The sequence below is a fragment of the Alosa sapidissima genome, chromosome 19 (assembly GCF_018492685.1).
Source record: "Alosa sapidissima isolate fAloSap1 chromosome 19, fAloSap1.pri, whole genome shotgun sequence".
NCBI classification, from domain to species: domain Eukaryota; kingdom Metazoa; phylum Chordata; class Actinopteri; order Clupeiformes; family Clupeidae; genus Alosa; species Alosa sapidissima.
In genome coordinates this window covers 12,813,513-12,839,264 of record NC_055975.1, presented here as the reverse complement: position 1 = coordinate 12,839,264, position 25,752 = coordinate 12,813,513, and the positions used below count along the sequence as shown (strand labels likewise).

The 25,752-nt window shown below is 43.2% G+C and overlaps 1 protein-coding gene across 1 annotated transcript; it reads left to right on the top strand.

The window, feature by feature from the left end:
- The first annotated feature begins 771 nt into the window (after positions 1 to 771).
- Positions 772 to 18,800, top strand: tpo (thyroid peroxidase). Its single transcript, XM_042072303.1, has 12 exons — positions 772 to 934; positions 1,199 to 1,303; positions 4,709 to 4,808; positions 4,908 to 5,068; positions 5,410 to 5,542; positions 6,604 to 6,733; positions 7,589 to 7,798; positions 12,344 to 12,907; positions 14,969 to 15,227; positions 16,226 to 16,396; positions 17,830 to 18,067; positions 18,362 to 18,800. The coding sequence occupies exons 2-12, from the start codon at positions 1,213 to 1,215 to the stop codon at positions 18,561 to 18,563; spliced, it is 2,259 nt and encodes a 752-aa protein (XP_041928237.1). The 5' UTR covers positions 772 to 934; positions 1,199 to 1,212; the 3' UTR covers positions 18,564 to 18,800.
- Positions 18,801 to 25,752: the final 6,952 nt, after the last annotated feature.

Below are 25,752 nucleotides of genomic sequence, written 5' to 3'. Positions count from 1 at the left end.
TATGCAGTACAGTGCAGTTTTTGTGTCCAAAATATTGCATTTCCGGCATAAGAACTGCAAATATTTCCTCCAAAACTGCAGTTTTGATACTTAGAAAACTGCAGTTTTGACACTTCACACTGTAATGCAGTTGGGTTTTTTTGTACTGTAAGGGATGGTTTCTTGTCTAATTTTTATTCCGTGTCAATAATGAGGACTCAATAATGACACAATCCTAGAGTAGGGGTCTCCCAATGTTAGGTTTGTCATACCTCTTCAATAGTCATAAATTGATGCAGTAAATGTGACTGTGCAGAGCAATACATAACGGTAATACTATTATGTGGGGATATATAGCTATTATGTGGGGATATATGGAATGGCAACGTAATGGGGACAGGAATAATCCTCTCTGAAGTAACCTCCAACCTTAATTATGACATGAGTGTGCTCTTGTTATTCTGTGTTATCAGAGAGAGGGAATGTATGTTTGTTCAAGGCCATGATGTATTCTAACTCAACCACTGATATGAAGTAAGATGTGCTTTGTCATAATAGTAATTAATAGGTTACCTAAGCTCTGAATCATTCCCTCTCTAGGCCTTATTTATACAGTCTATGGTGTAGACACATGGGACCATAAAGAACCTTGTGCATCCTCTTGTGTATTGCCCCTCTCCTGTGTACTGCTGAATAAGAACTAGCATCCTGATTGAACTCCATATTCCTGACTGGGTCTACTTACTTTAGTTAAATAAATAAATAAATAAATGTGTGTACTTGAGTATGGAGGGGAAGCACAAGAAGAACTCAAGTGGCTTTTGAGGCGAGTCAACATTGTATGAAGAATTCCCCTCAGTGAGTCTTTGAGAGAGCCTATGCAAACAATCACGACTCAGACGTATACACTGCCAACAGGAAATAACGCTCGTCCTTTCCTAGAACCGCAGCAAAGGTAGAGAGATCCTTTTACAGGTATCGCTCTAATGTATTTTAGGAATATGTGCTTTTCTAAAGCTATGTTTTAAGTTCTGCATTAAAAAAAAAATAGATTATTGTCATACTGTTGTATATGTGAACTGTATGTTAACTGTTTTAACTGTTTGTCCATGTGTTATGGCACTTACTGTTGCAATATTTGTAAAAAGCTCTCATTTTTATGTGTAGTCTGTTGTTTGATCTGTCTCCGAATGACAACTCTTGCCTTTTTTTGGTACAGGACTTTGTGTAATTATGGCTGGTTTGCACAAACCACTCATACCTGTCAGCCTCTGCTGCACCTTGCTTGCTTTGTTATCAACCAGCCGAGCAGAAATCTTTAAACGTGAGTAATATTTCATACACCAAATTTCATCTTTCATCCTCTTGAAAAATGTCAAAATGAACATCAAAGTCATTTGTCTTCCAGAGTGATTCCTGGTTGTGTTACACCTACATACTGAGGTTTTACCCATATCTTTTCTCATTTAAATATTCAGTTGGCAGTTTTTATGCTTCAGCAAGGCTACTTGAAAGTAGAGAGTATCTCACCACCAGGGAGTGTAGTTTTGTAGATGCCTCAGTAGCTGTCCTTGTGCTCTGTGTTAATCATTTCAGAAGCTATGCTAGTTTTCTGCTATTGGGTTTGTGGACCTCATCTGCCGTCCCAAATCAAGTTTGTCATCTTGCTCCTCGTCTCGTTTTGCCCGCTCCGCTAAGCGCTAAGCCTGCTAAATCTATCTTACACAACATTGTACAGACATAGCTGTATGAGAAACATTGCTATTATACTAACCCTGTGTTCCTCGGTCAGGTTGGTGCCATGTGCTGTGGTTAATGATGAACACAGTAGCTTCCCAGACCACCAGTCTGGAGTGGTTTTTGGTCTGTTATTTACCTCAACCCCCAAGTCTGTGTGCGTTTCTGGGCCATGGAAGGGTGTCTGGTTGGCAGTTCTCTATTGTCAGCAGTGAAAGACCAGCTGTCGATGTGGCTCCTGCTGTGGATTTGACATTACTGTGTTGCTATCTCAAGTCTATTGTCAGCAGCTGTATTTGGTTTCTAGAAAGGCATCATTTCAGTTAGGTTCTGCTGTTGTCCATCAATTGCTGTTGTGTGGATCAGTCTCAGACATGGAGTCTGCTGTAAATACATCTTCACACCGTTGCCTGTGCAGATTTGTCTGTGTGTAACCCTTCTCTGACAGCAATAGCAGGGCAATGTTTACTGTTGTTAGCAAGACGATGCGTGTGTGGGTTTGTCGGATCCTTGGCATTCATAGAGATAACTGTCTGTGTGATGGGCTTGTATAGATACAGGTGGACGCTGTTTGGCATTAGCTTTTGTGAGTACATACTGTGTGGTATTTTCTACTTAGTGTTCAGTGACACGGGTTTGCAGCATGTAAAACCGCAGGTCAAAATGGCTATTTGTTCAATAAAATTCTATCAATAAAATGCCACGCAGTTTGTACCTGTTGGTACTCCAATCAGTAACATGACCTACAAAAAATAAACAAAACAAAACAAAAGAAAAACCTCTATACTAGCTAAAGACGATGTACAATCTGTAGCCTACACTCTGTCAATGGATAGAAAACACTGGCTTCCCTCAACTCATGTGTAGTGGTGAAGACAATAGGTGTAGGTAATATTCTTGCTAGTTCCCTCATCCATTTTCTGCTGCTCTTGCTGCTCTGGCCTGTTTATAACTGTAATAGTGCATTTTTCTTGGACACATCTACTTTAGGACAACTTTCTGGTGTTCGTAGCTACCCCATCATTTCTTTCAGAGGGGCAATTTTAGATGAATTACAGTAATTTGCTGTACTTTTCCCATGTGGTGCACATGTTGGAGAATTATTTCTCCTGAGCTTCCTAAATGCCATTATATTGTTGTTGTTTTTGTTTTTTTGTTTTGCCATGGCTTACGTTTTAGTTGTAAGCCCCTTGACAAACCTCTGTCACAGGTAGCCTTACAGTATGTTCCATATGCAGTGGGTATAGATAGTGACTTGTTAATTGATCATTTAACTGATTAGATGGTTCTGAGTTTAAAATCTCTGCTGTGTTCATGTAAGGAATACATGTCCAGCTTTGAACAACCAATTGTGAGAGCAGCAGCACATGGGAAGAGGCGGGTCAAGTAAACTGGAGGACAGTTATAATCAGAATTGAGTATAAACACTGTACTCAAAAAATGTATTTCCTTCAATCCAATCAATAAGAAAATCACTGTAGAATGAGCCAATGTTTTTGTAACAGTACATGTGAGAGTACTGGAATTGAAACTTATGATTTTTATATTCATAAGTGGTTTATGTCTTGACGTTTCTGTTATGTGTTCTTCCACATATGATATGACTGTTGTTATTTAATTCTGTTCCAGTAGGCCTACTGTCCCTGTCTATATCTGTGTGTGATTATGTGTTTAGAGAGGGAATATTATGGTTTTGCAGTGTTTCACTGTTCTGCATGGCTGTGTCAGTATAGCTATCTGCTCTGGATTGCCAGGTTGCCACTAATCAGAGTCTGATTCAGTGTAGTCCACGTGAGATGGGATGACCAACACCATCTCCCATCAGCCTGGAAGGATACTCAAACCCTAACTATTTCCTTGTCTAGTTAGAGCAGCTGGTGGATCTTTAGGTGAAGTCATGCTGTCTCTCCTTTGATGTGCATAATTGTTAATAAAACTCTGTTCCTGATTTTTCCTACCATTGGTCTTACTGGGTCTTCAATCATCTGTGGTATCAACATTATCATCACATGCTGAAGCCCATGACAAGTTGATAGTTCCCCCCAAAATCTAGCAAAGCACAAATCACAGTTACATTGGGTGGGTTATTTTGCAATATAGATGGCACAGGTGCCAACCATATGAATCACACTGCTCTCAAGTAGCCTATGCTCTAAGATGTAGGGGTCAGCAGGTCATCAAGATATCCCTTTGTTTCCTGTTGATACATTGAATAGTCCAACAAATTCACAATATTATGCTCAAGGATACTTCTGTTGGCATGATGCCATAGACACTCCAACAATGCTTGTTTTTTCCCTTCTAGCTCAGTTTAATCAAAGTTCAGGGCAGCAGCCTGAATGTAGCAGCTTCTCTGCGTGTACATTATTGTGACACACACGGGGGCCCTCCAATATGGCTACTTTGCAAAGTTGCTGATCCCAGAACGTCTGCTTGGAGATGCTCCCAGCCATTTGGCGACACACCGGGATGTGCGGCATGCTTGGACAGAAGAGAGTTATCACCTCAAGGCTAGGCGGTGGACATGCGGTAATCTAATAGAGGCCATATGCATGCACGCAGCCTACTGCCCCAGAGTCACTGAGGGGCATTCTTGACTCAGAATGAGGTGGCTGTCAAGGACATACCAATGTCACTTGGATCCCCTTGGATAGGTTTATACAGTGTTTCCAGGCACATTACTGCTTTTTTTCCTGGTTAAGAAGGTCAATCAGTTCTAGCCTCTTATAAGTACAGTACAGTGCAATCAGAAGCTGAAGGCAGTGTATGAATAGATTCATTGTTGTGACTCACAATCACCTTTATAATTATGTTTTCCACTGTTGAAACGGCAGCAACACTACAAAGACTATGATGACAGGAAATGTTCTTAACATTTAAACTTCAATTTCTTAAAAATAGACCACCAAGCTTATAAAGAGATGACTAAATTATATGGCAATATTCATATTGTCTCTTATCTTGTTTTATTTCCTTGCTTCCACATGTACAGCTGTTTCAGGAAGACCAGACCAGTCTCGGGATTTGCTCTTCTCTTCATTTCAAGAGAGTGTGCAGATGGTCGACCAGGCGTACCAACACACTAATGCGAGGTAACATTTGTAGTGTGCCTTCTGCACCTCACACACTTTTTTCATCTTAATGCGGTGGAATCTGCTGACTTATTCGTGGGGTTTTGGTGGTTTTCGCAGGCGAAGCATGGCGCAATCCCCCATGCAGATGTTCACGCTTCTAAGGCAACCGGCATCAGAGACCCTGGAGATATCAAAAGCAGCGGAAGTCTTTGAAATGACTTTACACCTCATAAAGGCCAAGGCAAGCCGGAGACATAAAAGAGCCATAGCTTTGACAGGTGGGGTCCTGTTTCAATTCAAACTCGCTTGCCAAGTCAGCACTGCTGTAATCCAGTCACGCCGAGCCAACCTGTCTATTTCTGTAGTGTTTACACAAGGCGTCATCATTAAAAGCTTGATCCCAGAAGCAGGTCATTTTCACAACAAGCAAGTGATAGCATTTTGTTTGGATCATGTAGCATATTTTTTTACCCCCAAGTCTACTAAATGTCATGCCTGATCTGTGTGCACAAGCTGGGGGTGCATTAGGCTTGGAAATGGGAATTACACAAACCTCGGAGGACTGTTGACTGTGGGATGTTTGATTTGCATTTGTAAACCTAATTAACTCCCGTTTAAGAGTACCTCTCCGTAGAGGAAGTGGAGCTGATTGCGAACTGGTCTGGGTGCCCTGCCCCCGTGCAGCCAGCCTGCTGTCCCTATGGAGACCAGTCAAGCAAATACCGCTCCATCGATGGAGTCTGTAACAACAGGTAATGCACTTCACCCTACCTCACATCCAAAGAGCATTTATCACACTTATTCATTTGGCTAAGGCTTTCATCCACAGCGACTATCAATTATAACAAGGGCCAACGGCGTACCCACAACTTGTCTGGCTGCTGCATGCTAGCACAGTTCCATACCCTCTACCCTACTACTGCCCATTTCAGAAACTTGATTACAAGTGCTACCAACATTTCACTTACTTAATATAAGTGAAAACCAACACAAGTTGTGATCGGTGTTTTTGTATTTATTTGCACTGACTGGATCATATCCAAAGGCAGTGGGGGCCCGGGCACAGAAGTAGCAGTCAGCTCTGAGGCTGACCGGATGGTGGCATTTTACGTAGGCAGCAGCATGGGGGCTGATGAGATGGCCTGTGACAGAGCGAACCGGTCAAGGATTGCTGGGCAGATGGAGGGCACAGCAGTCCTGGCGCGAGGAGAGCTTCCAGCAGGGAGAGTTGTGCTAAGCAGCGCAGGAAAGATATCTTGCTGCATTGCTGTTATCAAGCGCATGAGGAGAGAGAGGTCTCTCTCCGATATAAATATTGAAGCCGGGCACTGCGTTACCCATGGCAGCACAGAGGCAGGCACGGAGCTGCTCCCTCCGTGGAATGGTGCCGGCCGCGGTTTTATCTGGCAGCTGTGACTGACAGATGTAGAGGGAAAAGTATATTGCATTTCTGTCTCATTCAAGTCAGGCTTGCTCTGGAATGAACTGACAGCTGAGTTGATTAACACAGAACAATGTAATTCAACAAAGGCACAATCAGCCACTGAGCTCTGTGCTAAGCGGAGCCTCACAATTTATCCAAACAGCTTGTATGCAATAAGGCCCTCTTAAAAGCCACCCATTTGTCACTCATGGTTGCTGTGCACAGCCTCAGATATCGCCTGTGACACTTGACAGTGTCATGTTTTCAGCGGATGACAGACTGCGTCGGAATCGCAGGCTCGGGTTGGTGTTGCTTAAAATCCCCTCGAAACTGTGATGTGCCTGGGACGGGCTTTTCAATGCCGCTATTCAGCCTTTCTGTTTTATTCAGAAATAACCCTCTCTGGGGAGCCGCCAACACGGTATTGGCCAGATGGCTCCCGGCGGAGTACGAAGACGGGAAGAGCCAGCCCAAAGGCTGGAACGCCGGCCGCAACTACGGTGGCTTCCAACTCCCTCCGGTAAGCTGAAGGAAGTGACAACGCAGGTTGAAAATCTGCCTATTTTTGGTCTCATTTTATGGCCTGTATTGGGTTTGCGCTTACATATACCTAGATTATAGGGAAAAAAGTACATCAAAAAGTGTCTAATCACAGTGTAATTTCTAATGACAGGCCATGTAGGCCTCATTGTAGAGTGCTTGCTGGGAAGGACACATTACTATGCAAACATGAACATTTATAAATAGTCCTCTGCTGTGATAAACAGACTTGTCACATACAGTATGGTAATACCCACCACCTTAAAATTGCATTGCACCATTTTAACATTCATGTTGCAAATAACTCTTTCAAGGAAGTCTGTATTAAAAATGTAATATTTGAGGCCTAGTGCCTCAATAATACATTATTCTCCTCAAATACACAAGTCAACTAAATCTTTTACGGTTTTAGTCTAATGTAGCCCAGAGATATGCAAAAAAGCTCCTTTACATAAGGTCAGGAATGGGGACAAGATAATGAATCATGTTGATGTAACTAAAAAAAATACTGATTTTATTTGCTTCCTGTTGTTTACATAAACACAGTTGAGTACATCATTCTGTAAACACACAGTATGGCCATAATGTAGCTCTTCTATCACAGTATGTGGTTAATGCAAGCATCCTCATTTTAATAAGTGGCAGAGCTAAAAGAGAAAAGTTCATTAAAAAGATTGCTGAGAGAAGCTGCATGTTAACGATCACCGAATGGAGGCCAAAAGCAGCATTCAGTTGCTCCTCACATCCCACCCTTATTTTCATACATTTACTTTTTAAATCATTGCTGATGCTTTTAGGGCACGCTGTGCACTGTTCCATATTCATACATTTATAGGTGCGTGAAGTGAGCAACAGAATTATGCAGGGCTCTCCCGGCGTGCCTGTCCTGGAGGATGAAGACTACTCTCAGATGCTGGTGGACTGGGGCCAGTACATAGACCACGACATCTCTTTCACTCCGCAGAGCAGCAGCCGCGCAGCCTTCCCCTCAGGACTGGACTGCTTGAGCACGTGCGAAAATGCTAACCCATGCTTCCCCATTGAGGTACTATTCGTCCGCTGTTTCTATTCTGCAGTTAGCTACCAGTATGCTAGTTCATCGTGGTCAGGAAAAAAAGTGTTGAAGTGAAGAACAAAGCACAGTATGACCATAATGGAAGAATTACGCTTGTAGCATTTCTTGAGACTATTCTCATCATAATGCATCGCTAATGTGGTTCATTCAGTCTTATCATGGCTCCAGAGTAGTTGTAACATAGTAGTAATATGTGATATAGGATCATGCTAGACAAAGACAATTGTAGCTGTATTTGAGACTTGTTCATTGTGTTCTAAATGTCTCTAGCTTCTACATCCTGAATAATTTTGTAGAATACAGTTAAATTATTATAAATTGTAACTTAATTATATTACAATTATTGCTTTTTTGATGAAACACCAGACTTACATTGATAAGAGTGACTGACAGGGAAGCTGTCCTTCATAGTATTACACAAGCTAGTAGGCCTATGTCTCTACATAGCTGTAGTTGAAACAACACTATGGAAAAAGATTAGTGCACTCAGCGTTTCTCAGTCACTGTTTGCTTTGATTGAGTTGTGTAATAAAGTTGACACCACACATTAACATAGCTTGACCTCAGATTAAGCAACATGATAACCTCAGAAGGTTTTTGTTGAGTGTGCTGATTTCTTTCTTTTTTACAGTGTACAAAGCACATAAATGCATATAATGTGCCATATAGATAGTTCAAAAGAAGGCCATATTTTATGAAAATACCACCAGCTGAGTTTAATTGAATTATATATCTGCCTTTAGGCTAACTCATGATCTAAGTTATTAGATTTCAGATCAAACTAGCTAATTGGAATGTTCCTGTATTTTGCCAGGCAGCTCTATAAGTTATAGTGAGTGTGAAAAGCCATCATGAAAGGCCACACCAGGTTATATTACTTGAAATTATCAAATTTAGCAGGAGAGGGATCAATGACTGAGCATATGACTGGCACCTCTGATTCAGCTGCAGGGATTACCCTTATACCACTTAAAGCCACTAGCAGAAGAAAACAGTTCAAGTGCAGTACAATATGACAGCTGAAGATACATGCTTAAGTAAGGCAATAAGACAAGGACACCATTACTTTTTTCTTTGAAAAAGTTTCACCAACAAGATTTTGGTGTGCATGTGTATGTGTGTATGTGTGCTCAACAACAAAACAAACAAAACAAAAAACATTTAGCTGTACATAAGACAAAAACGTTTTTTTTTTTTTTTTTTTTTTAAATGTCTCACTGAGGGTTGAGATAGAGCCATCATCATAACCTAGGGACATGCACACTAAGGATCAAGTGTTCTGCCAGTAACAGATATCAGAATTGGTTGCATGCACATTATCAGAGGTTAATCAAGGGTACTGATGCAGGTTAATTCAATTCATTTTAATGTGACGCACAGACGTGTGTCTTCGCAGAGGTTGTCTGTGTTCTCAGTGGTATGCAGCCTGTTCTTTTCCGTGGGACATCAGACATGCACAAGCTTTTGGATGCTAAACATCTCAAGCGTCCCAAGCCTGCGCTTGTAGCCAGATTCAGCCGGCCGTGAAGCAGTATTGAGTAATATACCATAACACCCCCATTTAAATTCATAGTGTACAGTGTCTCCCTCAATCCAATTCCCCTTAGCTGCGCCGTGATATAATTCTTGTTGTCGAGCTTATCAAACGGATGGGGGAAAACAGACATTCTTTTGACAGCAAAGGAGGCCTCGTTTTTTCTTTTTTTTTTTTTTTTTGGTGTGTCGAGGATGCTTAAGCATAATTTTTCCTCCATGAGAAGTCTGCTGGTGCAGCCAGCGCGCAGTGTGCGAGCAGTGAACTGTGTTTATCAGTCTGCTGGGGAGTGAGAGGCCGTGTAGCCTAGGGGCGCTGACCTCTGATTAAGAATCTTTTTGATTGCTTCTTTATCGGGGCAGAACAGTACACTTTTTAGCTGCCTTGGCTCGACGGGTCAATGAGCCACCGAGTGCATTAATCAGTCTGGGGGCTGTTTCGGGGGGGGGCTGAGCTTGTTTGCGATTAATCTCGGCGCGTCCCAGCCAGAGGAAAGTGACTCAGCCACAAACAGGATATGTGATCATCCAGCCGGGGTCACCACGGCGAAATACAGAAGCATGCATGCACGCACACACACATGTGCGCACACACACATACACATTTATACAAACACACACACACACACACACACACACACACACACACTACTACTCACGCTACTCACACCCATCCACAAACAAACAAACAAACAAACAAACAAACTCACACAGACGGGACACTAGCAGGTCCTTCACTGTGAATGTGTGCCTCGTTCATCGATGTGGAACAAGCCAGCTCTTGAGGGGCAGATCCTATGGCAGCTTGAGCTCTGGAGTTTGTGCTTGCTGGAGGGTCCTGGATGGTAGATGATAAAGAGTCCGTGGTCTGTGTTTTTCTTTCTGTCGGATTTTTATGCAGAACAGTTCTATGCCTGGAGTTGATAACTCTCCAGACTGCCTCTCTGACACTGGAGAGCCAGCTGCTCCTGTCTGCAAGACTCCTATGGGTCAGCTTTTGCATTAGCACACTGACATTTGAGTTTGTCTTTGGAGAGTTTTGCAAAAGCACTTTAGCTTAATTTCTCTGTAAATAGCTCAGAGGATTGCTTTGGGCATCAAGTCCTTCTTATGTGGGCTCAAATTGGATATCACAACTGGTGGATGAGTTACTTCACTGCAGTAAAAGTGTCAATACGGCTTCTCAAATATGTTATTATTGGGGCTGCGTCATGTATTCTGTGTTATATATTGTCAGTATTGTCAGTTATTTGTTTTGCTGAAAATCCAGAAAAGGATTGTGGATCCTTGAAAGGCACACAATGGATCTACAGTTTCTCTGTAGATTTTCATTTCCTTTATATGGTATGTGAGACAATATCTACCCAGTGTAACCATTTGTAGTGGGATACTGTAGATCAGTGTTGGTGATACACTTTCAAAGTGGCAATATTTTATGATGGACATCAGACAGCTGAAATGGCAGCAATAAGTATGGTAATATACACATACAACAGATGGTTACTGACATTACATGTGAATACACACACACAAACACACACACACAACCCCCCCCCCCCCCCCCCACACACACACACACACACTCATGCACACACATGCCCCTCCCCAAAACCCTCACACAAACACACACACACATTCTTGACACACTACACTTGCACTCCACACACATACCCTTCTCAAACACACACACAAAATCATACCGAAAAAGTTTAAATTACTGCCAAGCAGCTGTCAGGGAGCTGGTAGTCTCTAATGTTTTGTTTGAATTGGATTTGAGCCTCATCAACTGTTTGTAAGAGCACAAGAGGCTGTCAGCTCCTTAGGGATATCCTCTGTGGAAAGCTTGAGTTGCTGGGGAAAACAATTGCAATAAACTGCATAATGATGCAATAAAAATGCCCTGCTAAATGAGGAAAAACAGCCCACTGCATTGGACACAAGCCCGGAAGAATTGAGGAGTGGGACAGGCAATTGGAATTAGCACTGAAAATGATATGAAGGATCGGGGCCATCTGAACATGTCTGCAAATGCAGATGATCTCTTCTAAAAATGTATTAAGCAGATTGTGGCGCAAGACTGTTTTTATTTCCTGATCAGAGAGGTCTGCTTTGAACCACTAGGCCCATTCACAATTCACAGCACATTTGCCCAGCGTCTAAAAAACTCGTCCGGGGCTAAAACATGAGATGTGCGAGTGAGTCGCTAATGTACAATGAGCATCAAACCCCCATCTCATCTTGTGTACGCCACCCCTGCAGCATGGCGCATATCTGAGAACCAGGCTTCTATTTTAAGAAATAAAAAGAAAAGTGTTTGGGAGAGGAGGGGAGGCACTACCTCCATCACACACAAAAGAAGATGAAATAATGAAAGGCAAGCACGAAGACGTGAGCGCACTACATGGCAATCTGTGAGTGAAACTCCCCCGCCTCCCCGACACACACACACACACACACACACACACACACACACAAATTAGGGGCATTGCCCCAGGTGTTTTTGCATAAAACAACCTTGAGCCCCACAGCTAAGGCCACACTATGCCCCAGTTTTAAAGTGGCTCTGTGCGCACGGCGGGTGGGCGGGTGGTGAGAAGAAGAGTGATGAGGATGAGAGAGGAAGAGCACTTTAAAATGTTTGGATAAAGGAGGTGAGACGCTCTCCAAGCGGCGGGGCTGACGGGTTAAGTGTTTTAAACTACCAACCTCCTGCCTTGAGGGTCAGACAGATTCCTCAGCGCAACCTTCGCCAGTGCCAGCGCTGCTGCTGATACAAATCTGACTAGAGTCTGGCTTTTGTTTTTCAATCATACCCATCAAGTTCAATATGTGTGTTTTTAAATTGTTTTTTATTGTCACCATTTAAAAACAGTGCTCAGCAGTGCACTCTGGTAAGTAGCAGATGTTCCACCATGACTTGTGATCTATGATTCCTGTGCCGTATTTCAGCCACTATATGGATGATCATGTTGTTTTCCGCAGATCCCCCCCAACGACCAGCTGTTCACGAAGAAGAGCTGTCTCCCCTTCTTCCGCTCCTCGCCGGCGTGCCCGAGCGCAGCGGAGACGAGCGGCCCTCTCCGCGACCTGCAGCAGATGCTCCAGCGCCAGCAGACCAACGTCATCACGTCCTTCCTGGACGCCTCCACCGTGTATGGACACAGCCCAGCTTTGCAGGGCCTGCTGCGCGACCGTGCCAGCTCTGCCGGCATGCTGGCAGTCAATCACTGGTTCGCCGACACCAGCGGGCGGCCCTTTCTGCCGTCTGTCGCCCCTGACACCCCATCAGCGTGCTTTCAGGAGCACTGTGCCGGCGGTGGTGGGGGTGGCGTTTGTGGCGCCTCTGATGGAGCAGGGAGGGAGCGGGTGGAGTGTTTCCTGGCAGGGGACAGCAGGGTGAACGAGGTGTTGCCCCTCACTGCCCTTCACACGCTATGGGTCAGGGAGCACAACCGAGTGGCAGCCACTCTGAAAGCTCTCAATCCCCAGTGGAGCGCAGAGACCACGTATCAGGAGAGCCGCAAAATCATCGGAGCGCTGCACCAGGCAAGGGTTTAATACGCACACATGTCGCCACATGTGAGGGTGTCTGTCTGTCTGTCTGCTTTAAAGCTGGTGAACAGATAGAACAAATTCACAGCCTCACGGTATAAAGAAAACCTATTTTTTACTTGATAAACAGATTATGAGTTTTTGGAAAAAACCCATGTGAATGTATTATCACCTCATTATGTCAGGGTTAAAGCACACAAAAACAGCTCTCCCAGTTCTACCTTACATTTAAATGATTTAATGCTTTAACTTCACAATGACTTGAATTTCATTTAACTTTCCTAATTCATGCAAAGTAAACTCTATAAAGTATTTATGCTTGTACAGACCTGACCTTAAATGAATAATATCTAATTATGATGTTTAATGAATTTGTTTTTTGCACTTTTTCAACAAAATAGCATAAAATGATTTGCTTGAAACACAAGATCATTTAGAAAGCAGCAAATATATATATAAAAAAAAGACAGGCCCAAAATGCCTACTCATAAGCATAGATTCTTTAAATTGCTGGGACAGGGGTTTGTTTAACACTGTGTGGCTTCACTTCTTCATTTAACAACATTCTGCAAATGTTTGGGAACTGAGGAGACCCGTTGCTGGAGCGATAGCGGAATCTAAACGTCTAGCTTCCCTAGCGACAGCCTTTTTGTTGTGAACAAACTCAGGTGACGTGTATGACTAGGTACCATTGCGCATATGTCCATCATCGTATAAAGCCTGCCAGACAATTTGATTTGTGCGCCCAGCTTTCATACGGTTATAGAGGTGTCTTAATGGAATAAGTCCAAACCGAATTTCCCAACCTGAAATCTTGTGGGCAGGGCTAAATTCTGGCTGGCTTCCAGGAAAGGGTTGTACAGTATGAGAAACCAAATTCATTGTGGAAATATGTAGAAGGCCACATACAAAGGCTACCTACAGAACACAACCAGCCCTTGGCCAAGTTTAACTATCTGGTACTGCAAGAGGTATGAACACCATGCTTTGCCATAGCACTGCACTAACTCATTTGTAATTGCAGTCGAACGCGAGGCTTAATCTTGGGAATCTGGTCATCATTATGGCCCGGAGCCTTGAAGGGGATGTGATTGGGAGCCTCGTTGACTCCGTGGTTCAGTTGTCCAGTTTCTGGTGTGAGCGGATTCGTTCGAGCCTCACAGTTATAACGGACAGGCGATTCACCACACTGGGCCGAGAGAAAAATTTAAGGATTAGAAGGCCTGAGCCGGCAACTAAAGCCTATCCTCTCTGAGCAGTCCCCGTTGGATCAAAGAGGCAGTTTATCGGTCACAGAAGGATCTATAAGGTTGAGTGCAACCCAGGCCCTTTAAATTAAAGTGGCAGAGAGAGTCACTCTGAAGCGTTGTGCGAGAGAGCAAGACCGACTGCACACAGGAGCAAGAGAGAACTGTTTTAACAATGTCCCTGTGGACCAGGGGAGATAGAGAATTCTTATATTTATAATACATAGCACATACTGTACGTTATATAAAATATATAACAGAATCGATGAAAGAGGGTGGGAACCCACTTTTATGAAGGTTCCATTTTGGAAACTGAAGGGTGGCATTTTGATTTACACATACGGACAGTAAAAAGTGAGGGTGTTGAAGGTTTTTTTTTTTTTTGTGGAGGTGGCTCTAGTGTGTGTGTGTGTTTGTGAGTGAGTGAGTGTGTGTCAGTGAGTGAATGTGAGTGCGTGTGGTGGGTGTTGTGAATCTGGAGGTGAGCCCAGGCTTTTATAAATAGTGATAAGGGCCAGAAGAATTTCTGAGCGGTATCGCAGAGGAAATGGAACGTGCAAACTTATCTTATCTTCCAGCTCAGGATGTCCCAAATTGCCACCTTAGAGGCATATTTGGACTCAAATGTATGTATAATATCTCAGATAGCCTGTCCTTATCGTATAACTCTGTCAGCAAGCCTATTCCTGGATTAAAGCCTTTGTTATCAGTAAGCAAGACTAGCTTGTCATATTTCATTTTCAAAACATTGTTTGTTATTTCTGATGATAATGCAACCCATTAACTTGTTTTGTTATTTTCATTTCAGATCATTACCATGAGGGACTACGTGCCAAAAATTATTGGACAGAAGGCTTTTGATCGATATGTTGGCCCGTACAGAGGTTACAATGACTCGGTGAATCCTTCGGTCTCCAACGTGTTTGCCACGGCTGCGTTCCGCTTTGGTCACGCCACCATTCCGACAACGTTGAGGAGACTCAACGAGAGCTTCCAGGATCACCCACTGTACCCTTCTCTCCCACTGCACCGAACCTTCTTCAGCCCCTGGAGGATCGTTAGGCAGGGTCAGTGCCCACCGTCCGACCCACTAGGCATAATCAATGCAGCGGAGACTACTTCTTTTTTTGCCTTAAAATAAAATCCCTGCAATACTGTCACCACTATTCTTAGTTGGTAGAGTACATGAGAGTAATGGGCCTGTGTGATTTGGAGGGTTGTGAACATTTGCTTCTCTTCTCTTCTTCTGTTCTTTCTCTCTTTAACTTTCTCTTTCTCTTTTATGTTCTGTCCATTCTGTTCTGCTCTCTTTCTCTTTCACAGACATACACACACAGACAAACACACACACAAGCCTGTGTATGATGATGTACTTGTTGTCATAAATAGACTCCTTGATTGTAAAGGTTAGCTGTGTTCAAAGGCGATGTGATTGCCACAGAAAGGCAGCCTGCAACAGAAGCAGTCCCCATTCTCAGCCCTGGACTCTCCCTGTGAGCTGTGTACAGGAGAGCAGAGGTAGACAGTCTGATGTGCACCGAGGATGTCCATTCAAAATCACAATAAGGCCCCTACTGCTGAGAGTTTTCAGTCCTCATGGACCCATTACAGGAAAGCCTGATCAATACTCACATGTTCAAAGCTCCACTTCTACATTCATTATCACATGATCAGATGTTTGAAATGTTTTGTCTTTGAAGTCAGGGAATAACGCTGCTAATAGAAATAGGGCTTGTTGGTCTTTTTCTCAAGAATGTATAGTGGGTAAACTTGAGACATGGTAGATATTCAGTGCACCTGTTTGACTTTTTTCTGGTTAATGGAAACCTCATGCAACATGTCTTTAAAAGATATATAATTTATTGTTACATGGTTGAGTTTCACATAGTATGTTATGTACATCATTGTTAGAATATAGTAAAGAGTGATGGTGGTTGGAAGGCGGTGGGGGGGGGGGGGCTGCAGAAGACCGCAGGCTATCTCTTTGATTGGCTGGACATGAAAACGGTGGGGGCAGCTGAGCATGAAGGGAAGCGCGGAGTTCACTCCTCTGTGACTTCTGCAGGAGGGCTGGACCCTGTGATCCGTGGCCTTTTGGCCCAGCCCGCGGCCAAGGTGACCCGGGACCACTTAATGAGCCAGGAGCTGACAGAGAGGCTGGTGGTTCTGACTGTTCCCGAGACTCTGGACCTGGCTGCCCTGAACCTCCAACGGGGACGAGATCACGCTCTACCAGGTCCAGTATTAATGACCGCTTCTGACTTTGACTGTGTTTATCCTGTCACAGACCTCCGCAGATTGCCTGTTAGTGGAATATTACGGCAAAACACTTGACACGGTTCTAGAGTTCAGTTTTCTCCTTTCCTCTCTGCTATTCTTGGCTGAGAACACTTTGCCATATTTGCTTAATGATATGCCTTGAGGATACTTTATGACTACTGCATGCGTTCAGTTTTATTTACATTTGGTGCTGGGCCACGATGGAGGTCATATTTTCAGCACTTTGACACACTCACTCAACCATTTAATAACAATAATTGAAGAGTAGGCAGACATACACATCTTGACGTCTTAATTACACAGACACAGTTAACTGGCTAGTCTATGACTTCAACATGCCAACATGCTCAAACAATATTTGCCAAGGTACACCCTGATTTAAATCAGTGCATCAAATATACAAGACTTATCTTAATGCATTCACTGCTATCTCAGAGGCATATTTCTATCTTTACACAAATAGGAGAATAGCTGCAAGAAAAATTATGATGTTATTGTATTGCTGTATTTTTTATATTGTTATATTTCTGTTTTTTGTGATTGTTATAGTTGTTTCCAGTGAGCTCCTATTGTCTATTCATGCAGTGATCAGATTGGCTAATGGAGCGTTTTATCTTAAAATAGTTAAATAGTTTACAAAGATTCTAGAGTCTAGAGAAGATAATACTGTCAGTCCATTTAAACATGGCCATGCACAGTCTGACGGAGATGACATTGTCTTGTTCAATGGCCTTTGACAGGCATCGCCATAATCTGACTTCAGAACCCTGACTGCCTGATCAAGTTAAGGCACTTGTCATTCACAATAATAATTACCCTCCTGCACACAAGCAGAGGTGCCGACTGGGATTTAGGGACTCATTCAGATTTTCATTAGAAAGAGAAAAGCTTCATGGAATTCACGGAATCATTGCGGCCCATTATTATGCAAAAGCCCACCAGAATGATGAGCACCTGGTGCACCTCTGCAATTAACTGCTCTATTTCACCATACCGGAATAATAATAATAAAAAATGTGTGAACGCCTTCCCAGGGACAAAGGAGCAAAGCTTTTCATCTTACATGCCAATGGCCTCTTAATAATATAGGGGACTTCAACAGAAGACCATCATCCAGGTGCTAACAGAAGCTCTTCAATTAAAAAATGATTACACCTTGTGTCTTTTAGTGGTGGTAGCATTAGCGCAGAGAGGGTTGGATTTGTGAAGTGAGCGCCGAGACCAGACAGTTCATATAATGGCGGCCTATTTTTTCACTCTTGGCGGTGAATAGATGTGAGGAGGAGTGCGGGGACAGTGCCGAGCTCTGGGGGGGAGGATAGATTTGAAAGTTGAAAGATTTATTTTTAGCATTCCACTGTTTTATAGGAATGTTTTATTATGTTTCAGGGTACAACGAGTGGAGGAGCTTCTGCGGCTTTGACCGAGCGTCGACTCCGGCGGACCTTGGTAGGGTTATAAATGACGGGCGCCTGGTTGAAAAGATTATGGAGCTGTATGGGAACCCTGACAACATTGATGTGTGGCTGGGCGGCCTGCTGGAGGAGCCACTGCCCGGTGCCCGCACTGGCCCACTGTTTGCCTGTCTGATCGGGAAACAGATGAAAGCACTTCGCCAGGGAGACAGGTACTGTGGGATTTATAAGATGGTGCACTTCAGGGCTCAGTGGCTCTATATATATACGGAACCAAATGCACCCACTCCCTCCAGGCACTTAAGGAACTCATTACGCTTCTCGAAATTATGAGACGGTTATACTTATTGTCATTCTGTATGCTGTCGTATGTAAAATAATGGGCTCTGTGGCCAGACAAAAGGATTTCAGGATGGCCATCTCTCTCTTTCTCTCTCTCTGTGTGTGTGTGTGTGTGTGTATGTGTGTGCGTGTGTGTCCTGCGCCTCTGACCCGGTGTGCTGCAGGTTTTGGTGGGAGAGCCCAGGCGTGTTCACACAGAAGCAGAGGGAGGAGCTGATGAAGCACTCTCTGCCGCGTGTCATCTGTGACAACAGTGGGATAGAGGTCGCGCCCCCGGATGCCTTCAGATTGGCTCGATACCCACAGGACTTTCTCCCCTGCAACAGTGTCCCCTCAATGAACCTGGAGGCTTGGAGGGAGAGTTAGGGCCAAGGTTCGGCGTCCAGTCTCCTCACCTTCTCTATTGTCTTTCCAACAGTGTAAAGTGTTGTACAGTAGAACTGCTTGCCACTGTACCTTGGTCTCACTTTATTCTCCCCTTAAAAAGCAGTCTGCTATTGCAGTTCATGGAGATAAGAGGTACAATATACTCAGTATACTAGCAGATTTTTTTTTTTCCATTCGAGATCAACTTGCTGTTTGCATAGCGATGTACAGGCTATAGACGTAGGAACATTTATTTAAAAAACTGACATCACAAACACAACAAGCATCACTTATACATGTCATGGGTAATGAAAATAACTATTGATGTTCATGCGCAACAGGATGCATGTGGCATGGACTACTCCCTTGAGGCTTCCAAGCTTGTAATTATAAGATGTGGGCCGTGGTTACTAAAACAGTCCATATCCAGATTTGTAACTGCCAGTAGCCCAGTGCTCTCATAACTCCCGCACCCACGCCAGTTTGGAAGGTGAAGCTTAGTGCCCGCACTCTCTCAGCTTTTGTCTTACTGAACAATTGTAAAACCTTTACAGACAATTGAATGGATTTGGAAGCGTATAAATTAGAACATAGTTATAGTAAACACAACCCAAAGAAAAGGCTGTCCACACACAGAGTTATGTGGCCTAAAAATAATAAAATAATTAAAGCTGTCTTGACTTTAATATAACCCCCTTTCCACAAGAATAATTTTTGCTTAGAGAGGAGCAACGGCCACTTTCCCAAAGGCAAGAACACAGTTCTTCAGTGTCAAGGTCCATAGAGGAGTCCTGGCTGTTACTTCTCCAAGTGCAACAAAGTCAACTGAGCTCCTCTCCACATCACTGAACTCCAAAATGAACTGTGCTTCTGCTTCTGAAAAACCCACCTCTGAGTGACCCACTATTGGGATTGACCTCTACAGCTTGCGTGTTTTAATAAGGATCTTCTGCAAGCTCTAATTGAAAATAAGATACGAGATGATCCCAAACTTTAGTATGAGTTACATGATATAAGAAGCACACTCTTTTGTTTAAAAAAAGCACACGTCTTTTGTTTAGCTCTAAAATTGATGAATTCGGTTGGTTATTCATTAAAAGGGGCTGCAGAATGATTTTGTGCTAATAATGGCTTGTTATGTTTAGAGGTACTTAGGACCAAGGCATTCTTCTATGTAGTTCACCTACTGTATGCAGCCAAGTCTAAAAGTCTCTTCAGACAAGATCCTCAGTGGAACCAATTAGGTGTTGTTAAGTCGAACAAAATATTGAAGAGCTGTGTTCTGGGAATTTTGAAGAATATTGTGGGATATGCAGTGTGCATGTACTGCACGTGTGTGTGTGTGTGTGTGTGTGTGTGTGTGTGTGTGTGTGTGTGTGTGTGTGTGTGTGTGTGCATGCGTGTGAGGCGATATATTGATCCAACTGTGAGTGTGTGTTATCCATTAGGTGGTCGTGCTGGCTTCAGGTGTGTGTATGTGTGTGTGTGTATATGTGTGTGTGTGTATGTGTGTGTGTGTGTGTGTGCATGTGTGTGTGTGTGTGTGCTGCAGTGTGTGCAGTGTAGGGCCTGAGACTGGCTTGCTGCTGATATTAACTGTGGTGAAGTGCCTCTTATCCAGGCTCCCCCTCCTCTCTCTCTCTCATTTTTCCCTGCTCCGGCTCCTGCTGCCTTCCCTTCACCCACATCTTGTTAGAACGCTCACATGCGACGGCACAAAACAGCTTGTCTTGTTGGACTGCACACTCAATTGTGCTGGTCCTATTTGGGCCTCTCAAAGTATGTTATACAAACAAAAAGCAAGCAAAGAAAGAGAAACCAACAAGAAGCCACAATATAAACTAGGCCTTTCTGTCACTGGTATCAATTGAAGTCTGGATGATTGTCGTTTGATGCACATCTGCAACTGGTGCCCTTCCAGGTAAGACTACATTTAGAGCCGTTGGCTGTTGGTTTACTCTTCACTGGCCTCCTGACCTTTAGGGGCCTGTCATCCTCAAGACCTATCTCAGGAGTTTATTTAATCTTCCAGCCCTACCTGTTTTTATAATGGGCTGTAGGCGAACAGACCAGCTCCAAGATAATGTCCTTGGAAGAAGATTGAGGAGGGAAATGGATGTCACACTAACGCCTAGGCTTCAGGGCACAGAGGCCATTCATATATATATCACATAGCACTGGGCTCCTGGCTGGCCAAAAAGGCTCCTTTTCTTCTAGGAGATTGCCTTGACATTCTCCGGAGGAATGTAGCAAATGGGTTCTTTCAATAAGAAAAAAAAATCCTCACAAATAAAGAGGATGGGACACTGTATACCCACGCACATCCAAGAGTGCACTTGTGTGTACTAGGATGTTTTATTTATCTTATCTCTTCACAGGGAAAAAAAGCCATATGTGTAAAAACGACATTTATATATAACCCAGGCTGAGTACACTGGCGCTTAGCATCAGTGCAAAGCATCACCTCAATACATTCTAGAACACAGAGACATAATAACCTAAAGACAAATGTTCTGTCTCTTCACTTCACATTAGTTCACACCCTTGTTATCACACACACTTATGCTAACGGGTGTTAGCTCTGATCCTTTGGGGGCTCAAAGAATTTGCCTTTCTCATCAGGCCTTCAGCACTGTCTCTCGCCCACTGATGTATGTCCAAAGCACACCACTTTGTTAACATGATTCCTGCTGCTTTATAGTGGAATTTACACCATTAAGCATCAATCAGTACAGGGGGCGATTCTAAAAAGGGCTCAAATTCTCCATCCTCAGTGGAGGAGTGGCACGTGGCTGCTCTATCTAACTAAAACAGAGAGGATGTGTTTATACAGTCAGCAGGTTTTACCAGATGAGTTCATGCATCATGCATAATGCATGCCCAGGGACCACGGCTCCACATACATCTTTTACATGTTGGAAAATTGGAAGTTGGAAAAACAGGAGGTCCCTTCAAGTTGTGCGTTATCCTCTGGTGATTTTCAGTGGGATGACGTCCACACACGCTTTATTCTGTGCGATAATATGGCCTCCCTAGGATGATGAGGCATTTGTGCATTTGTTAGTTGTGGGCATTATTTAGCCTCCTGACTGGGCCATACCGCCTAATGCCCTAATGTGCCTCAGCACCAAAGGTTAAAAATGACTTTTGCGTTCATATCCCTTGCATATCCCTGCCTGTTAATTTAATTAAAGCCTCTCCCCTACAGACACGAATGGCTTTGACAGCCCTGAAAGGCCAGTATGACACAGTTCCTCTGAACGTCCGAAAGTGTCAACATCAAGAGCCACAGTAGTTCCAAGGGCTCGCATCAGGCTTACTCATCTACAACGGACAACAACATGTGACAAAGTAGTAACTATTAAACACACTCATGTGCAAAAGAACATTGTGTCTGTGGCCTTTCACTCTATATATTTGCAGTTTTTGGCAACACATAACCCAGAGCCATGTTATACAGCAATACCAAAAAGAAAGAGGGGAGCTTTCTGCATGAACTAGGAGCAAGCGCACTTCACGGAATATAAAAAAGATGCACCATCGATGACTTACCTCAGTCGCCTGAATAATTGTAATATATGAGTGGTGCTTCATTTCACGATGGCAAATGGTTGTGCAAGCAATGGAAAATTACGTTTGGAAAGTTTCGTTTGGAAATGCTGCCCTTTGTGCTGGGCCTAGATGTAGTGATCATTTTAAGAATAACTTTGCATGCCTGTGTGCACAGATTTACGGCAGGTGCAGCAGCTCACTGCAAGACATATGCTCGGCGGAGCATGATACCTGCATATAAATCTGTGTTACGGACTCAATGATCCACTCACAGTTGATTTGTTCTTTTACAGCTGCAACAAGAGAATATGATCATTTTCATAAATAAATAAATAAATAACAATTCTGTATCACAACATACTGATAAAATGTTAAATCTTCTAAAGATGAATGTTGGAGCTCATAACTGAACAACATGTGAACCACAGATTGTCAATGCTGTTGTCCCATCAAATATGAATTACATTCTCATCATTATGTGGTCTTATGTAAGTGAGGGTAATGACTAAGGAGTACGTGTATGTGCTATGAAAGGAAAGCAGTGCATTGTTGACTTCCATACACTGATCCAGTTCAAAGCACAAAAAAGCTTCTTTCATGTAGGAGCAGGTTATCAGTTGAGTAATATGTCTTGATTTGTAGCTGGACTGGCTTCATCCTTGTGGGACCCTTTCAGAAATAACTTGTGTAGGCTAACATTAAAATCATTTTCTGATTCAGAACACTGCCTCGAAATTGTCTGGAGACCATAGACGGCACCACGCTTTTCAGTTTTAAAAAATCCAAAAAGCTCATTTTTGCACATATTGTACGTCCTTTGAAAGTCCTGGCTTCAATCATGAATGCCAAGTATTAAAGACAAAGGCCTCGTGATTTTCCAAGGAACATGACAGACACCTTAGAACTTGCATCATATACAGACATTAAGTGTCTTTCCTCAGTCCAAGCATAAAATAACTCCCTCTTCCCTTTCCCCCACAATGTGACATGCTGTAGCAGGCCCTTAAAGGGATACCAGGCAAGCCTGATACTTTTTCTCTATGAAGCTCCCCCTACCGTCTGTATGTTTCGATACGTGTGCGAGCCCTCGCTCGGTCTGAAGCTATTTTCCTTTTCTTTGCATCTTCCGTCAAGGGTTTTCGCTGCTTATTCGCCGGCTCTGCCATTATACACACGTTTGCAACAATCGCTAGCGTTTCGTTAGCCTGCCTCTGTGCTGGGGATGCAGGATGTAAACTGATCCTGCTTCTCGCGATGTCTGAGACTTTGTGAGACTGAAGGTCGGCGGGTAGGATACACCGAACTTGCAAGTGGGATATTCTTCCTTCAGGCAGTAGGGGCGGGCGAGAGAGCCTTCATTCGCCCCGTAATGAGTCATTTAACCATATACCGACTTACGAAGATGATTAATTAACACAAAAGCGTTGCCTGGTGTCCCTTTAAAGCTAGATGCCATCTTTAATATCCTACTTGAAAGAAGCAAACTTGTCAAATGACAGTAGTTAATATTCAACCCTATTGGGCTGAAATGCATATATCATCCAGATAGACAAGAACAGGAAGTGATCAGTGCTTACTTGCACAATGATTCATCCTCTGCTTGGCATGCCATGTGCATTCACTGTGTTCAAACAGGGTAAACATTACTGGTATGTAAATAAGGCTTCACAGTGTCTTTCTGCTCCATTGTCCAACACTCTGTCCTACATCAAGAAAAACTGAAATGCAAATATTTTTACATCGAATAACTGAATATCCCCACTGTGTTCAAGAGATGTGGTCTCCTTAAATCCTCCTGCCATCTGCTGTTTCATTAAGTTTTGTACAGTCTCTACTACGCCTGCCTCTCCAAGCATACAAAAACAGAATGGTAGTCAACTCAGCCAGGATGCAATCAATAGCTAAAAATATAAGTAGAAGGCAGAAAGTGTGTGCTGTTTTTCTACCTAGACAGGCACATAGTTGTAGTCCATAAGGATTGTAAATTCAAACTGAAATTGGACCCCCCTGTGGGTTTTCAATTCATTTCTCTTCAGTCTTTTTTCTCATCCACCCTTCTTCTCTAGCCCCCTCTTCAGGGTAAACTTGCTGCAAAAACATTCATTATGCTAAACTATATGAACTGCAACACATCAGCCAAACAAACAAGGCTCTGTGGCCTTACTGAGGGGACATGTACTCAAAACAATATTTCATATGGAATGGATTTCACAGGCAGGAAATAAAGCGCCATGTGTTTCGGCATGTGACCTTGCATATGCCTGCATAAAATAGATGCCTTTCATTACAGCGGGACTTAGTTAACCATTGATCACGACTCAGAGAAAAATCCTCAAATAATGAATTCACCTTGCATCTGTATGAATGGAGTGTTACTGAACAAACTGCAAACTATCACTGTAGCCAGATGATTTCTGAACACCTGCTGAACCTGAAGGTGGCAAATATTTTTGATGAGTTAAAATGGCACCATTGCCTTTTTGGAGTGTGAGTTAGGATGACAGCGGAGAGGAAATCCACATGGCAGTAATCTGACAGGACTGGATAGAGAAGGCTGCAGCATCTCCGAGGCCATTTCAGCCATCAAACACACGAGGCTGACGGTGAATCCAGCGTCCCTGGAATTTATATCACCTTTTTACATCAGTAATGTTTCCAGCACCCATGGTAGTCATTACTACTGGAGTTCTGTTACTCCTCTTATTATCAGGAATATACATTGTTGAGAATATTTTCACTGTAGATATGTCAATGTGTGAAGTCTGATTACCATAGACATAACTCATGATGGTTAAAGACAGTTCTAGTGAGGAGATGAGGTCTGGTATGGGGACTTGAGGCCAAACCGTCAGTGTTCAGATGAATTAGTGCAAGCAAGGGGACCTATCTGGACCCCTTCTCCATGATACAGCCGAGCTACACCTGGTGCCCAACTGAAGCCTTCTGTTTGCAGAGCGTAAAACATACTTTTAGAGAAGTGGTCTAATTTTTTTGAATGTACACACTGTTATCACGTCTGGTGTAGCCAGTTTCGTTGATTATAGAGGAATCTAATCGTTGCAGCAGACAGCTGCTCCGCAAACTGAATGCTTCAGTTATATGCCTGATGTAGCCAGCCTGTTAATAAAAGCCTGAGCGCATACACTCATACATACATCCATATGCATATCTAATGCATATCTAAACATGTTCTGGGACAGAGTCCAAATGCTCCATTAAACAATATATTTCTGATGACATATTAGACAAAACCATCAGTTTAATAGCCTGAACCTTGAGAAAACTCCAAGTATTATTTCCCTGAATTCAAATCAATGGTGCCATCTAACAATGCGTGAAATTGCAGGTCATTAAAATAAGAAGTCAGGGCAATAGTGGCGTGCTGGTACATATGGATGGACATTATCTATTTCAGTTATCCATATTAAAACATTTGGACTAATTAGCTTATAATGCCCCAATATACTATGCTCACATATGGTATCAATTCCAATCATTCCAATCATTCCAAAATTTGAGCTGTCTGATCTCAGCATCAGAGCAGAACAGTTTCTACAGCTTCATTTTTCTATTTCTGTCGACGCACTCATTCAAGAGGCAAATATCTTATAGAGCAATTGAATTTGCAGACTGAGCA